General features: G+C 45.4%; 2 protein-coding genes across 2 annotated transcripts in view; one reads left to right on the forward strand and one right to left on the reverse strand.

Annotated features, from left to right (window-relative positions):
- Positions 1–5,347, forward strand: part of hspa12b (heat shock protein 12B) — a 36,979-nt gene extending 31,632 nt beyond the window's left edge. Inside the window, exons 10-11 of the mRNA XM_079579607.1 lie at positions 2,334–2,437; positions 4,615–5,347. Of these exons, the coding sequence (XP_079435733.1) occupies positions 2,334–2,437; positions 4,615–5,261 (751 nt within the window). The 3' untranslated portion in view covers positions 5,262–5,347. The remainder of the gene's footprint in view (positions 1–2,333; positions 2,438–4,614) is intronic.
- Positions 5,348–6,400: 1,053 nt separating this feature from the next.
- Positions 6,401–15,139, reverse strand: cct7 (chaperonin containing TCP1, subunit 7 (eta)). Its single transcript, XM_079580667.1, has 12 exons — positions 15,095–15,139; positions 13,893–13,976; positions 13,748–13,817; positions 12,029–12,135; positions 11,283–11,461; positions 10,532–10,703; positions 10,294–10,458; positions 8,719–8,907; positions 8,550–8,647; positions 8,340–8,472; positions 7,648–7,854; positions 6,401–6,868 (listed from the first exon to the last, which is right to left on the reverse strand). Exons 1-12 carry the CDS (start codon positions 15,098–15,100, stop codon positions 6,638–6,640), a joined length of 1,641 nt encoding a protein of 546 aa, XP_079436793.1. The 5' UTR covers positions 15,101–15,139; the 3' UTR covers positions 6,401–6,637.

The raw sequence follows: 15,139 nt of genomic DNA on the forward strand, positions 1-15,139 counted from the left end.
GCAGAAGTTTCACCACAATTGGCCTGGGTTTTCCAGTATTTCGTTTTGGATTTCCTATGCGATGGGCTCTTTCAATTTCAATTGATTTTGAATCAATCTTCAGCATGTTTGTCATGAATTCCCTGACCTTCTTTTCAGATTCTGACCAAGATTCAAAAGCATTTTCTTGGGCCAGGCCGTCAACTATGACATTGTTCCGTCGACTCTGATTTTCTAAGAAGTCAATTTGTGTAACCAGATGTCAGAGTTAGTGCACTGGGAAGACAGCTGTTGCAGTTGGGATTCAAATGAATCCATGTTCTTCTCCATTCCCCTCAGATCATCAATTTGACCCTGGGAAAACTGAAGACTAGTCTTTAACTCCTGCACATCTTTCATGACACCATCAATTCTAGTGTTCACAGTATCCAGAATCCTTTTAGTGAATGACAGGAAGTTAGATTCCTGCTTGTTCATCATTTCAACATAAAACTGCTTTTGTTGTTCCAACATGTCTCTCCATAGTAACAAACTCCTCTTCTGTTGGAGGTGGCATCTTGCTCTTACTTTGCGACATGAATACCTGTGGTGGTTAACTGCTGAGAACTGTAGAAAAGCCAGATGCCTCGTCAGCTGTCAGCTTCTGAAGCAAACACACACACTGGGGAGCAGGCCGAGATTGAATCCATCCACAACCAGCATGTGTAGTAAACCATCCAGTCCATTTAGTTAGACATCCATGTAGGTGGCTAATAAAACACTTAGTATGTATTATATGCCAATGTATAGAAATGTAAAAAAAAGCATAAAATAAGATTATTCTGTGGAGCCCAAGTACAGCAGTAGCATACAGGAAACAGGAAGTGAAACATTTAAGGAATGCTTCATTGTCCCCACAGCTTCTTCACATTTAGCCCATCCTTTAATTACACTGGGCCAACTGCTTTGGAGAAGTTCTGGAGGTTTTATTGGGCATGTTTAGTTTTGATGATGCAAACCTAAGAAGCCTACCTGGACGACAACAATGCCAGTAACAAAGCAAAATATGTAGGTTCTTTATCTTTACTTAGCCCTCGGGCCCTATGGAGACATGTTAGGGTTTTCACATTGCATTTGGTCATTTCCAAAGCTGGGCTTGTCATATTTGTGTAAAGTGATTGTGTGTGAATTCATTTTACATTTCCGAAGTAAAAACCTGAAAAATAATATGCATTTTGCAATGTGTAGGAGAAATGCTCACATTGTTCCTCTTAGAGCAGCCATTTCCCCTAAAGCAGATTATAAAGTGTTAAGATAGACACTATGTGATTCCATCCCAGACCTTTTTTAGTCACGTGGCTGTCCCCCAGAGGTACTCTGAATGTCGGGGAACGGTGTAAGCACAACTCCTCCTGGAGAGGGCGCTGTCCATACAAAACCATTTATTTTGGAAAGTTTATTGTGTGTTGTTCTAATGTGGGGCAATTTGAGCAAGAATATGTTGTTTGACAGTCTAAAAGTAACATGACTTCTTTTACTCATCACTTCAGCAGTTTATGCATTTAAATGTATTAAATATAAAAATTTCTAATCGAACTGCAATGTCGGTTAGCGATTCAGTTGCCCTTTTGAAAGTTTTTAGATTATGAAAATTACATGTTTTAAAAAGAACCCAATTCGCAACTGTTCCAGTCCTTGTGTGAAGTTCAAACCCAAATGTGGCCCTTGCGTCAAAAGGTTTGCCCGTCTGTCTTAAAGCAGCACTAAGTAACGTGTTTACCTTAATAAATCCTCCCGTAGTCCCTGTGGGGGCAATACAAGTGTTTATGGGATGATTGGAGGGTCTTTCATCGCCCCCTGGTGTCTCTGGCCAGAAAACCATGTTTGCAACTTGACTGCCACCGGGCCGGAGAAAGCAATACACACTAATGGAATCACGAAGAAGAAACTAACAGGCTAACGGGCAAAGCTAACTGCGGGCTAACGTCACTTTAAACAGTATTTACAGCCAAGTTGGAGTGAAAAAAAATATTTCCATTGTATAATTGGATGCACAGTAACCCTCTCTCCCTTTGCCTTTCCTGTCAGCGTAGTATTTACTCTCCAAGACAATTAATAAGTTAAAAAATCATAACTTGCTACGACACCTGCAGTTGCGCTTATGGCCTCTAGGGGGAAGAGTTACTTAGTACTGCTTTAAAGCCATTTTGGCCCAACTTGTATTATATTTGCCTAGTTTCACCCGGATGCCATTACAATACAGAATGTGAAACTCTGGTTATGACTTTTTTCATTTGTTATTCAGAGGCTAAATCTCTCTGGACTGGTTTAACTTTTTTTTGTTTTGTTTTTTGTGCGTGTGTGTGTGTGTGTAGTATGAACATAGTGAAGTGGTCGTCTCAGGGCATGCTGCGCCTCACTCAGGAGGCCATGAACGAGCTCTTCCAGCCCACCATCCAGAACATCGTCAGGCACATTGGTAAGAACAAAATGTCATCTACAACATTCAGTTCATAATGTATTTACAGCGACACTGCATGACATTTCACCTAATTGAAAGAATAAAAGTAGTTTTATTGTTTTTATATGGGTGGGATGACTGCTGGGAGCGGGACAGTACCAGCTCGTCTCCATAGACATGTTGCTGCTCTGCTTTCATTAAGGAACAAGAGCCTCTTCCAAATGCTTTTTTTTAACTATTTCTCTCTAAAAAGTAAAAAAAAAAATGTCCAGGGAATCATTAGAAGCATGTTTGTCATGCACCACTTCAATCATAAAGGAAACATCTATTGGCATCATGGATCTACATTGTAAAAGCAGCTTTTGCGCTGTTGTGTGACTAAATAATAGAGCACATTTACCTCCAGCCGAAGCAGGAAGTCCGTGTTCACATCTCAACTCTGTCTCGCTATAACCTCCGGCTGAGATGAGCTAATAAACTCAAGTGAACGATAGTATAGAAGAGTTTAGGCTACAGCTGAGAGATTTTATGTAACGACTGTCCCGGTTTGATATTGGACTAATTTAGGTAGTGAGGTTTAAATACTCTGTTGTGTGTGGAACAGGGTTCTCCAAACTTTTTTTATCTGGTGAGCAACTTTAATGTAACAAAAACTTATACTCACAGTGTGTTCCAAAGATACTTGTGTAACTTTGAGACATAGGAGGAGTCACCCCTAAAGGTGTAGTAGACAAGATCAATTTGTCCTTATTCACCTTATTCCGGACGTTCGCGTGGGCGCCGCCATGATTTGCGCCCGCCCCTTTTCTCCTATCTATTAACATGGGACTGGAGTCCACATAAAATCAGTCACTACAAGAAAAAACAAAGCCGTTTTTCGGCCGCACAGAGAAACGCTGCAGTGTCGACATGTCGGTGCAAATGAACATTTTACACAAATCAATCGACTAAACATCAGATTTGAGCGGAGAATATTTTCCCTCGTTCTCCGTTTAAATGAACGGGCTTCGCGCTCGACCAGAAGTGTCTGTACAACGGAAGTGCCGAGACAAGGCAAAAAGTGGCAAAAGTGGGTGGGGCGGAATAAGGTGAATACTTTTACTTGATGTGTACCAAAATGCAGATTTCCATTTGCAGATTCTGTTCAAAATGTTAAAAACGAACAGAAAATGCGTCTAAAAGGTGACATATACATGCCTTTCAGTCATGTGACCTTTGTTGTTATGGCGGCCATTTTGAATTCTGAAGCAGAATTGCTACAACATGTAACAGTATCGCTACTCAGGATGAAAATGAAAGACAGCTGATTGACAGTGGCATTTTTATTCACTTGTAATCATTGCTCAGGAGGATGACAGTAAAAACATGGCCCCAGCGATGCACGTTTATGTGAAGAAGCCAGTCAAGATGTTAGCATGCTACCGGTTAGCAGCTCAGTTCTGACATCTCCAAACCTTGTATACAACATGTGACAGAGGTCAGAGCTGAACTGTAGTATTTCCTCAGTGTCCACAGATGTGAGCCACACATGTGTTTATCATGTTGAAACCATTGACAGTTGATTGATGACAGTTGCTAACCGCTAGCATGCTAACCGGTAGCATGCTAACCGGTAGCATGCTAACGTCTTGAGCAGCTTAAACACTGACTCAGACTAAGACCCTGTTGACCTGACATACTGTAACAGAGAAAGTTTCCTCTTTGATGTGTTAATTTAGTCTTCAGAGTGAAGCAGATCTTTAGCTGGTCTTTTTGCTGGTTATATCACATAAACGTGCGTCTCTGGGGCCGTGTTTTAACTGTTATCTTTATGAGCAATGATTACGAGTAGAAAACAATGCACTGTCAATCGGTTGTCTTTCATTTTCATCCTGAGTAGAGATAGTGATATATGTTGTACCGCATAATTCTACTTAAGTATTCAAAATGGCCACCGGACCTATATGTGATGTCATTGGAAACGCATGTATTAAGCGGGTGTAGAAATGTAGAAAGCCTTTGGTGAGCGACCAAGAAAGGGCTGGACATGCCTGGTGTAGAGTGTCTATGTGTCACTGTTACCAGCAGAGGGCGCACACTGATGGTCGCCACAGTCAGAACACACTCGAGTAAAGTTGTAATCAGAGAGAACTATCAAGTCCTTAAACACCAAATGTCAAAGCAAATGATGCTGGTCTGTGTCCTGTCTCTCCCAGAGGAGCTGATGAGTCGGGCCGAGGTGCAGGGGGTGCGCTTCCTCTTCCTGGTTGGGGGCTTTGCCGAGTCGCCCATGCTGCAGAAGGCCATACAGCGGTCCGTGGGCCGGTGCTGCCGCGTCATCATCCCGCACGACGTGGGGCTGACCATCCTGAAGGGGGCAGTGCTGTTCGGCCTGGACCCCACCGTGGTGAGGGTGCGCCGCTGCCCGCTCACCTATGGCGTGGGGGTGCTCAACCGCTTTGTAGAGGGGCGGCACCCGCGGGACAAGCTGCTGCTGAAGGACGGCCGCGAGTGGTGCACGGACGTCCTGGACCGCTTTGTGTGCGTGGACCAGTCCGTGGCGCTGGGGGAGGTGGTGAGGCGCAGCTACACGCCGGCGCGCCCCGGTCAGCGCAAGATCATCATCAACATCTACTGCAGCCCCACAGACGACGTGCTGTACGTGTCCGACCCCGGGGTGAGGAGGTGTGGCACCGTCACCCTGGACCTGCCCATCACGCCCTCCCCCGGGGCAGCGAGCGAGGGCCAGCGCCGGGAGATCAGAGCCTCCATGCAGTTCGGAGACACGGAGATTAAAGTGACCGCGGTGGACGTTCTGACCAGCCGCTCAGTGAGGGCCACCATAGACTTCCTGTCCAACTGACCTGAAGACAGCAGAGACGTGTGGCTCCGTCTGCAGAACTTCTCCAGGACTCTGCAGCTCTGACCGGGATAAGGGCCTCTGTAGGAGAGGAACTGAACTTTAAACATGTGAATCTACATCCTGTGCTCCAAGGTGGTCAGGAATAAAGTCAATTTACTGAAGTACAGCGGTTTTCAGGATCTGTACTTTATTTGAGTAATATTTTTGTTGAGCACTTATTACTTTTACCCCACTACATTTGGCTGCATATTGTAAAATTCGTACTTTTGAACAGTAGGTGGCAGTGTGCAGATTCATTGTCAAAGGCAATGACAAAAATCAAAACAAAAAAGGTTTGTCCCCACCGTGTTGCCATCCTGGTGAGGAACTTATTCACAATTAAGCCGGAAAGTTAATTCACAGCACGTATTAGAAATGATCACATTTTTCTCTTTGAATACTATCTTCTACAGTAAATACTTCAATCACTTGACAGGAACTTTTACTTGTATTGGTAATATTTGACTAGTACTGTGACCATCACTGCCTCCGCTCCTGACCCCGTCCTCCTCCTGTTCCTTGGCAGCTACAGCCTTCACATTCCCCTCTGTACAGGGGACTGGAAACGCCTAAGCTCTTTGAGGACCTCAGGCTGTGTATTGTACGCCGCTTAGTGGTGAAATGCTGAACTGCAGGGGTAAACATTGAAATGCTGGAAGCTCTTGTCGTTTTTCTTAATTCTTGTCTTCTCAAAAGTTTAAAGCAATGCTTCTCAACTGGTGTATTTCAGGACCCAACCTCAGCCGATCATAAGCTGTGGCCTGATGTTATTTTAGAAAGAAAACATTGGTTTTATCCATAATATAGATGAATATTAAAACATTGCTTCCTCATAGTTTGGTTGATTTAAGCATTGATCATTTGAGTGAGTCTAAAACTACCTTCATATAAATATATACATTATTGACAAATGTCCACAACCCTCCTGGGCACCAGCTGAGAGTCAATGAAACAATGTGTATAGTAAATACTGTATGCATTATAAAAGTCATGTCTTTTTCAATGCACTTAGGTCATTTTTATTGAGTGAATAAACACAGACTTTTGTCATTTCATCCGTTGTTCTATTTGAACTGAACTGATATCAAGAACAGACCAGATGAGAGTTGAAGCTGTGACTTTAATGAGACTGGTCCAATACAATAAATACTTGTACAGAGCTAAAGCCCAGCCTGCCTCCGGAGTGCTGCTCCATCAGTGCTACTCAGTAACATGTCGACATGTCGCAGAACTGCTGCACAGGGGAAGGATCAGCCAGTGCGGCCACAACAGTAAAAAACAAAAGTCCACTTTGAGTCCACATGCGCCCGGTGGACCTCACATCAGGCCGGAGGTGGTCAGTGAGCGTGTGGTCTGCCGCGGCCCCTGCCTCGGCCTCCTCCCATCGGGGGCCCGTCCATGTTGCTGCGGGGGTTCTTGATGGTCTCATCCACAGACAGGATGAGGCAGGCGGCTTCAGAGGCGGCGGTCAGGGCGTTAATGCGCACGATGGAAGGCTCCCACACACAGGCGGCGAAGTTATCTGCTATGTCCTCGTTGTTTATGTCCACGCCGTACCACATACCGCCCTGAGGGACAACAAACTCCGTCAACACTAGGGGTGGGGGCCATTAAACACCACCAAACGTTTAGGTTCTACCAGTATCCAAAAACTACCGAAAGCCAGTCTATCTTTAGATCCAAGTTGTGCTGCTGTTGGTCAAGGGATCAAAGGAAGTGACTTGGTTGTTTCAGCTCAATATTTTTCCCCCACGTTTGCCCGATTTTTACTTTTGACACATTTTGTCCGTACTTTTTTTCTTTATTACTTCTTGCTTTACCCAAATTTTTGCTCAGATTTTATTACCAATACTGTATATTCCGCCCCCATTTTTTTTACCAATATATTCCCTATTTATTTCTAACTTCTGCCTTTTTTTTCCACACAATTTTCCTTATTTTTTGCCTCAGTTTCTCCCAATTTCCCCCCAAATTATTCCCCATTAATAACATTCCCTGACATTGGAGATGAACCCGATATTGTAATTTGAGGACAATCTTCATTATTATTGTTCATTCATTATTCTGTTTTCTGGTTCGACACAACAAATACTTTAGTAACGGTATCGGAAAAGTATCAATCCGGCATTGTCATTGTAAACCAACTATTCCCACAGTCTACTTTCACTCTGGCCTATTGTACATGTTTTAATGGTAGAAACCTGCGCAGACACGGGAACATACAAAGTCTACGCTGAAAGCACGAGCACTAACCGCTCTGCCACCGTGCCGCCCGTCATAATGACACCCATGTGATCAGCACCAGTACCTTCTGAACCGGTACCCTCAGTGACTGAAGCACTTGTACCTGTGCGTGCTTGGCTCTCAGTTTGTTGAGGATGTTGGTGGCGTCGAAGCCTGCGTTGTCACACAGCTGGCGGGGGATGATCTCCAGAGCCTTGGCGTAGGCTCCGATGAGCAGCTGCTGTTTGCCCGGGATGGTCCTGGAGTAGTCCCGCAGGTACTTGGACAGCTCCATCTCGATGGCCCCTCCACCGGCCACAATGGAGTCGTTCTGCAAACAGCATCAAGATGGTTACTGCAGGACTCGCGCACAGGGGATCAGTGCATGGAGCGTGTTTAAGGGGAACCCATTCATTGATACGGACTTATTTTAAACACCAGTCCGGTAAAATCCATTAGACAATGAATCACTGAGAAGCATGGACAATTAAAGAGAAAGAAGTTTGTTCAGTTACACCTGTAGACAAACATGACCTCATTGTGTAAAGCTGTACTTCTCCAGTGGGTCATATTTCCTCATTTATCCACTGAAAACGTACCCAAGTCTGGTGCCAATGTTAGATTGATTTAGTGCTCAAAGTGTTTAATGGGTTTGATAAATATTCTCATTTGGATTCCCTAAAGAACCACATGGAGCTCCTCTGAATGACACGTCACTGACAGAAGAGCGTGAGACAGCTCAGCGTTGATAGAAAGATGTCAACTGTAATTGAATGACACAGTAACAGTGATGTGATGGGGCACATTAGGACAGACCTTGATGGCGCGGCGGACGATCATGATGGCGTCGTGCAGGGAGCGCTCCGTCTCCTCAGTGAACTGCTCCGCTCCTCCTCGAAGGATGATGGTGCATGTCTTGGCTTTGGGGCAGCCCCTGAAGAAGTTATACCTGCGGACACAGTACGGGCGTCTTCAGACCCTACTAATGTGTGTGATGTATGTTACGATACTGGTGGAGGTCCTCACCTGTCACCTCCGACCTGCACCTCCTCGAACAGCTCACACTGTCCCAGGACGTCATCTGTCATGCTCCCCACGGAGGTCTGGATGGAGCCCCCACAGGCCTGAAGAGAGACACACGTTACCCACTCTGCCACAGTGTCAGGCTATACCTGAGCTGCTGAGGGAGCCCTACCATCATGGTGCGTTTGAGGTCCTCCTCCTGCACGCGGCCCGCACAGAACAGGTCTCTGTCGGCGAAGTACTGCGTGGCCACGTCCCCAATGGGCAGTTTGGACAGCACCACTTTGGCCCCAGACTTGCAGATCTTCTCCAGCTTGTCATACAGGATGTTCCACTCCGCATCCACGATGGCCTGGTAGTCCTGGGACATCAGCAATATTAATGACTGAGTCTCAAGCCTACTCTTGCATGTTATTCCAAACACAAAGACCTTTCAGCAGTAAACAGAGGTAGACACTGAGGCTCTGTTCTACCCCAGGCTCACGTCGAATCCTGAACGCTTTCAACCACCGCAAGAAATCCAAAGTCATTAAGTCATTGTGGGTGGCTCACATTAGCCCCGTCCAGTGCAGCTCCGATACCGAGGCCGGACGGCGCAATGGAAACAATCAGCAAAAAGTCTATTTTCGGCTTCCTCTTGATCACTTTTTGGATCAAGCCCAGGAGTCAGGCACCAGCCAGGGAAGAGAATCCGCTGATTTTGAGAATTTGGCAAATGTAAACAATACAGCAAAACATGCGGCCAGAGGATATGTGTGTACCCGGACAACACGTTTCACCTTAGAAGAGGACAACTATCGCTTTATTTGGATCATGTGGACATGATTTTGTTCAGTAGTCAATGTGAGCCCATATTCACAAAGAGCAGCTCACACCACCACCTTTTCAGCAAATGTAAGACTTTTTCAAACAAGACCCTGCGGGAGCCCTGTTATGGGCTATGAAGTCTTTCCTGTAACACATTGAGTGCCGCACTGTTACAAGGATTTAGCTGTAGAGTGTCAACCATCAAGACCATTTTTCATGATATTTGTGGCACCACAGCGTATTCTATGTTATAGGTATGGACACATGCTATGGTGAGACTCTAAGCCCTCTTAGAAATCCACTGCTGTATCAGATAGGGCAGAAAGTTATATCACGGTATGAAAAAGAAATATCATGAAAACGGTTTATTTGGCGATATAATTTACACCTGACAAAATACATAAAAATCAAAGCCTTTCGCAGATGGGGAAAATTCATTTACAGCAGTTTTTCTTTTTATTCACTTAAATTCACCTAAATCTCTAAAAAACACAGAAGATAAGATCAAAGAATATTACTACAACTATTTGCACCTTCATCTCCATAACAGTGAAATGCTCCTGTAAGTTCACCTCCTCTGTGCAGTTTACACGTGTGTTACTGTCAGGCAATAACGTGTTTGTGTGCATTTGTGTGTGTGTGTGTGTGTGTGTTTCTGATAGGAGATATAGTGAATCCTTTGAAAGTTACAATTAATGTAACCCATGTTTCTGGCAAACACATGTCCTAATGAATATTCTCCATCGGCGAAAGGCTTTGATTTTTATGTATTTTGCCAGGTGTAAATTATATCGCCAAATATACCGTAATCATGATATTTCCTTTTCATACCGTGATAGATCCACTGCTGTATCAGATAGGGCAGAAATGTATAAGCCTAAACCAATAAGCTCAAACCTTTCAAGAAGGATTTTCAGTATGCCATAAGAACAGACGGTACCTCCACATTCTTGACTCGGACTTCTGCGTTGTCCTTCTCAGCCTTCAGCTCCAGCTCCACGTTCAGCAGAGCGATCTTTGGGTTCTCGTAGCGTTTGGGCTGCATCTCAAATCCCGCGTACGAGAAGGTCTTCTTGAAGGCCACCCCGAGGACCAGCTGAGAATCCTGTGGCACACACAGTCGTTAAATACAGCTCCTGAATATTGGACTTTTGCACAGAGGACAGTGTTAAGGATACCTCCAGCGCTCCCCCCTGGACCTTCTTGACGCCGATCATCTTGAGGGGCAGCAGCTCATCCAGAGACATGACGACATCCACCACCATCTTGGAGAAGAAGCCCTTCTGACCAGCGATGAGTTTGGAGTTGAGGGCAGTGGCCGCACACTTCTCCAGCAGCTGCCTCTGCTCCCTGCACACAGCCTCACAGCTTTAGCATTCACTAAACACATCGGAAACCTTTGATTACTGGTTTTACTGGATGTGAGAACAGTGAAGCTCCTAACTTTCATCAACCTGGAGGAGATGTAGCTCCAGTGACAAATACAGAGCAAATCTACAACATTCAAGAGCAAATTAGACACAACGGGAAACTCTTGAGTGAAAAAAATGGGCATTTTCAGACAAAACTGAATGCATTTTGGAACAAAACTCCTGTATTTTGATGAACTTGAACTGCAAAAATACTTGAGCAACATAAGTATTTCCCAAGAAATGTAGATTTAATGCCAGTTTAAATAAAATGTAATGCTTTTGGCTTTACATTAAGGGCTTTAATTACAGTTCGCTTAATGACTATTTATGCTCTTTAATGACCTGCGGAAACCCTGAAGATGATCTCAATTTACACAACACTGAGACAGACTATGCAGTGTTATTGCCCACTTCTGCTCACAGAAAGTGTATAATAAATCTACACACAACTAGAAGAGAACCTAGTCTAGTTATTGTGCTCTGTGTTTGACAAAGCAGCAGTAGACGATGGACGTACTGTTTGTCGTCTTTCTTGACAGGCACGGCGATCTCATTGATCTTGCTGACTGCCAGGTTGGTGGCTGTGCGGAAGGCTCTGATGATGGTCTGAGGGTGCAGGCCATCCTCCACGTACGGCTTCAGCTGCTTCAGGAACTCAGCCGACAGCAGGGTGACTGAGGTAGTGCCATCTCCCACCTGAGGAGAACCACAGCCAAGTCCAGAGGACACGTTTAGAACTTAAGATCATTCTATTGGGAACAATCAATGACTGGAAATGTGGAAGACAGTTCCTACTATATGATGCAACAAAATGAAAGAAGTGGAAAACAGTGTATTTCTACAGTAGAAGGCCTCAGTGTATTTACTCACACTTGCATGAAATACTGAGTGAAGCTTGGTCTCCTTTACCAACAAATGAATCATGATGATTGTTCAGTGACTGTTTTCAGGGGAGTTCTGATGCAGTTATAGGCATAGATGAGTTTTGTTTAACTGCATCATGGTTAATGCCATGGCTAGTGGAAGGTTGTGCGCTTCCTTCATTTAGTGTTATAAGAGGAAGAATAAAGAAGCCTTGCACAGATATAACATCTACCCTGAGCCCATGCATCAGTATCCAACAACAAAATGCTTTCGACAGACTTTATTTACAGCTTTACTCCCCTAAGAGGTGTTTTCATGCTCAGTAATAAAACAATGTAACTTCCAAAGCGGAGGTGTGACACATCTGTTAAAAGCCTAAAAAGTGCAGAGCGTGCTGACCTCGGCGTCCTGGGACCGGGCGATGTCCACCAGCGTCTTGGCAGCAGGGTGCACCACATCCAGCAGCTTCAGGATGGTGGCGCCGTCGTTCGAGATGGTGGCCTTACCTGAACAGCAAATGTTTAACATTAACATTACATTCACTTTCAGTACACAAGGGTTACATGTAACTGGATGACTTTACACTTTTTAAAATGGTCATGTCCTGCATAATTGAGGCTTAGAAACATCCTTTTTAGTACCTCAACACTGATGTGCTTTTCATGACTTCACATGATCTTCATGCTATGCATAAGACAGTGACTGAGACACAGGGGCCAGGGCCGGTAACAAGTTTGCCGGGAGCTCCCTCTGTAGGCAGCAGTGGGAGTGACTTTATAGAAGTAAACAGTAATCAGTAATGGCTTCTTTTTCCTGACATTGCCCAACCCAACGAAAAATCAAACCTGACACAAGTGCAGAGTTCATTTCGTCTACTAAAATATTTAGTCAAAGTAACATTTTTGCTGACTAAAATTGGACTAAAACTAAATTCAAAGTTGTTTGAGAAAAGAAGAGAATGAAATCATCAAAACTTCCAATGACTCGAATTTAGTCGACTAAATTTATATGCAATTTCAGTCAACTAAAACTAGACTAAAATTGAAGCTACCCGGCCTAGCCTGTCCCGCACGCATTAGCCTGTCCCCTGTCCCGCACGCATTAGCCTGTCCCCTGTCCCGCACGCATTAGCCTGTCCCGCACGCATTAGCCTGTCCCGCACGCATTAGCCTGTCCCGCACGCATTAGCCTGTCCCGCACGCATTAGCCTGTCCCGCACGCATTAGCCTGTCCCGCACGCATTAGCCTGTCCCGCACGCATTAGCCTGTCCCGCACGCATTAGCCTGTCCCGCACGCATTAGCCTGTCCCGCACGCATTAGCCTGTCCCGCACGCATTAGCCTGTCCCGCACGCATTAGCCTGTCCCGCACGCATTAGCCTGTCCCGCACGCATTAGCCTGTCCCGCACGCATTAGCCTGTCCCGCACGCATTAGCCTGTCCCCTGTCCCGCACGCATTAGCCTGTCCCGCACGCATTAGCCTGTCCCGCACGCATTAGCCTGTCCCCTGTCCCGCACGCATTAGCCTGTCCCCTGTCCCGCACGCACTAGCCTGTCCCGCACGCGCTAGCCTGTCCCGCACGCATTAGCCTGTCCCGCACGCATTAGCCTGTCCCCTGTCCCGCACGCATTAGCCTGTCCCGCACGCATTAGCCTGTCCCTGCTGGAGTCATATGCAAGTTGACTGTGTGGCCATAGTGCTTTTGGGTTTTTTGTTTTTGTTTAGTAGACGTTTGAAATATGGACTGACATATCGTATGAAGTTATCAGGAAACGGGGAACTGATACTGACAAGGTTTTTCCCTCACCACATCATGGACAACGCTAAGTCAAACTGAATGGGAGTTTGGGACTTAAGTGGCCCCTGTAGGAGCCTGCGCCCTGACGCCGAGTGATGGTGCCTTCTCTTCAGGTTAATAAGGAGCTCTCACAAGGGGAGCTTTGAAACTCAAACACCATACCACAGTAACAACCTACTAAGCTCCTAAAACTGAGTGATGGTTACCTAATTGAATATGCATGTGGATAATTAGCAAAAATAAGTAATTTCTCAATCTCAATGCAACTTTTGTGATGGTCGTCAATGTTTAGTGCCCTGACCAGACATTCAGCGCTCACCTCTGCTGTCCACCATGAGTTTGTCCATGCCGCGCGGGCCCAGAGTGGTCCTCACAGCTTCAGCGATCACCTGCACAGACAAGAGGGCCTGAATCACAGCACCACAGGACAACACTCGACCTGCACTCGCCTGAGGGAGCCTTACCTGGCAGGCATTGATGTTACTGATGAGCTGGGGGATGCCCTGGGAGGAGTCGGTCCCCTCCTTCAGCAGGATCACCGGTGTGGGCTGCACACACAGACAGTGTTACTAGTGTCCACAATATTCATGACACTTAACTAGAATTAGCAAAAGGTTGATACAAGCTCCCCAAAAAAACACATTTTTATTTACTTTGATCCTTGAAACAGTTCAGTTACTTTATTACAGAAGATTTGAGAGAGGGACTTGTACAGAAACTGAATACATGTATTTTTTGACTGTATTACCTACAAATTCAAATGCGCTGCAAGACATCATAATCACAATATTCTACATTAAAACCCCATTGACTTACTCTACTATCAATCCATCAAATAGCAAGATAAATGCAATAACAGGATAGATACAAGAGGAAGGTTATGCTGGATGCGCTCCACCCATGTCCATTATGTCATCAGTCCCTCTGTCTATTCTCTAGAATGACCACCAAGTGTACATTAAACAAGAACTAACCTTCATTTAACACCTGAAACAAACCAAACCCAATCCAACTTTATCTGCAGCACATTTTATAACAAGACTAAACCAGCCCGATACAAAGTGAACCATGGCTAAAGCTGACCGGTGTATGTGCCTCTGATGCTGACCACAGCCCTGACCAGCAGCATATATGTGCTGCTGTCCTTGTGTCCTGCAACTGTCAAACACGGCTGATCACATTCTTCCACTGATCAGCTTTGAAATGTGTGATTTTGTACAGTCATCACTACATGGAAGCAGGACCACGAACGCCCCGTCATCCTGTTCTTGTATGTGCGCTCATAAAAAGATTAGCTTAAAGTGTCCGATTCAACAGAGCCTCATTGTGTCCCCCATGGAGAACCCTGTAACAGACCCTCATTGTGTCCCCCATGGAGAACCCTGTGAGAAAACATCATGTCATAACCACACTGGAAGACATGCATGCAAGCATAGCAGCTAGCCGCTTTGTATACACGCCCATTGATAGAGAGGCGCTCTATGCTAGCACAAACCGGCTGATAATTCACCGCTTTTAAACATCAATCTGACAAAATATGGCGGTGAGTGTTTGCAAAACGGCCCGAGGGACGAGCGCAGACATATCCAGCGGTGATAGTCTGCGGACAGCGGGAGGATGGAGGCAGATAACGGGAAGAAACCGGGTACAAAGCGGGCTAACTCACCATCATCTTTGCTGCTGTTGTTTCGAGAAGTTTCCGCTGGAGATC

This window comes from Gobius niger (assembly GCF_951799975.1).
Source record: "Gobius niger genome assembly, chromosome: 21".
NCBI lineage: Eukaryota > Metazoa > Chordata > Actinopteri > Gobiiformes > Gobiidae > Gobius > Gobius niger.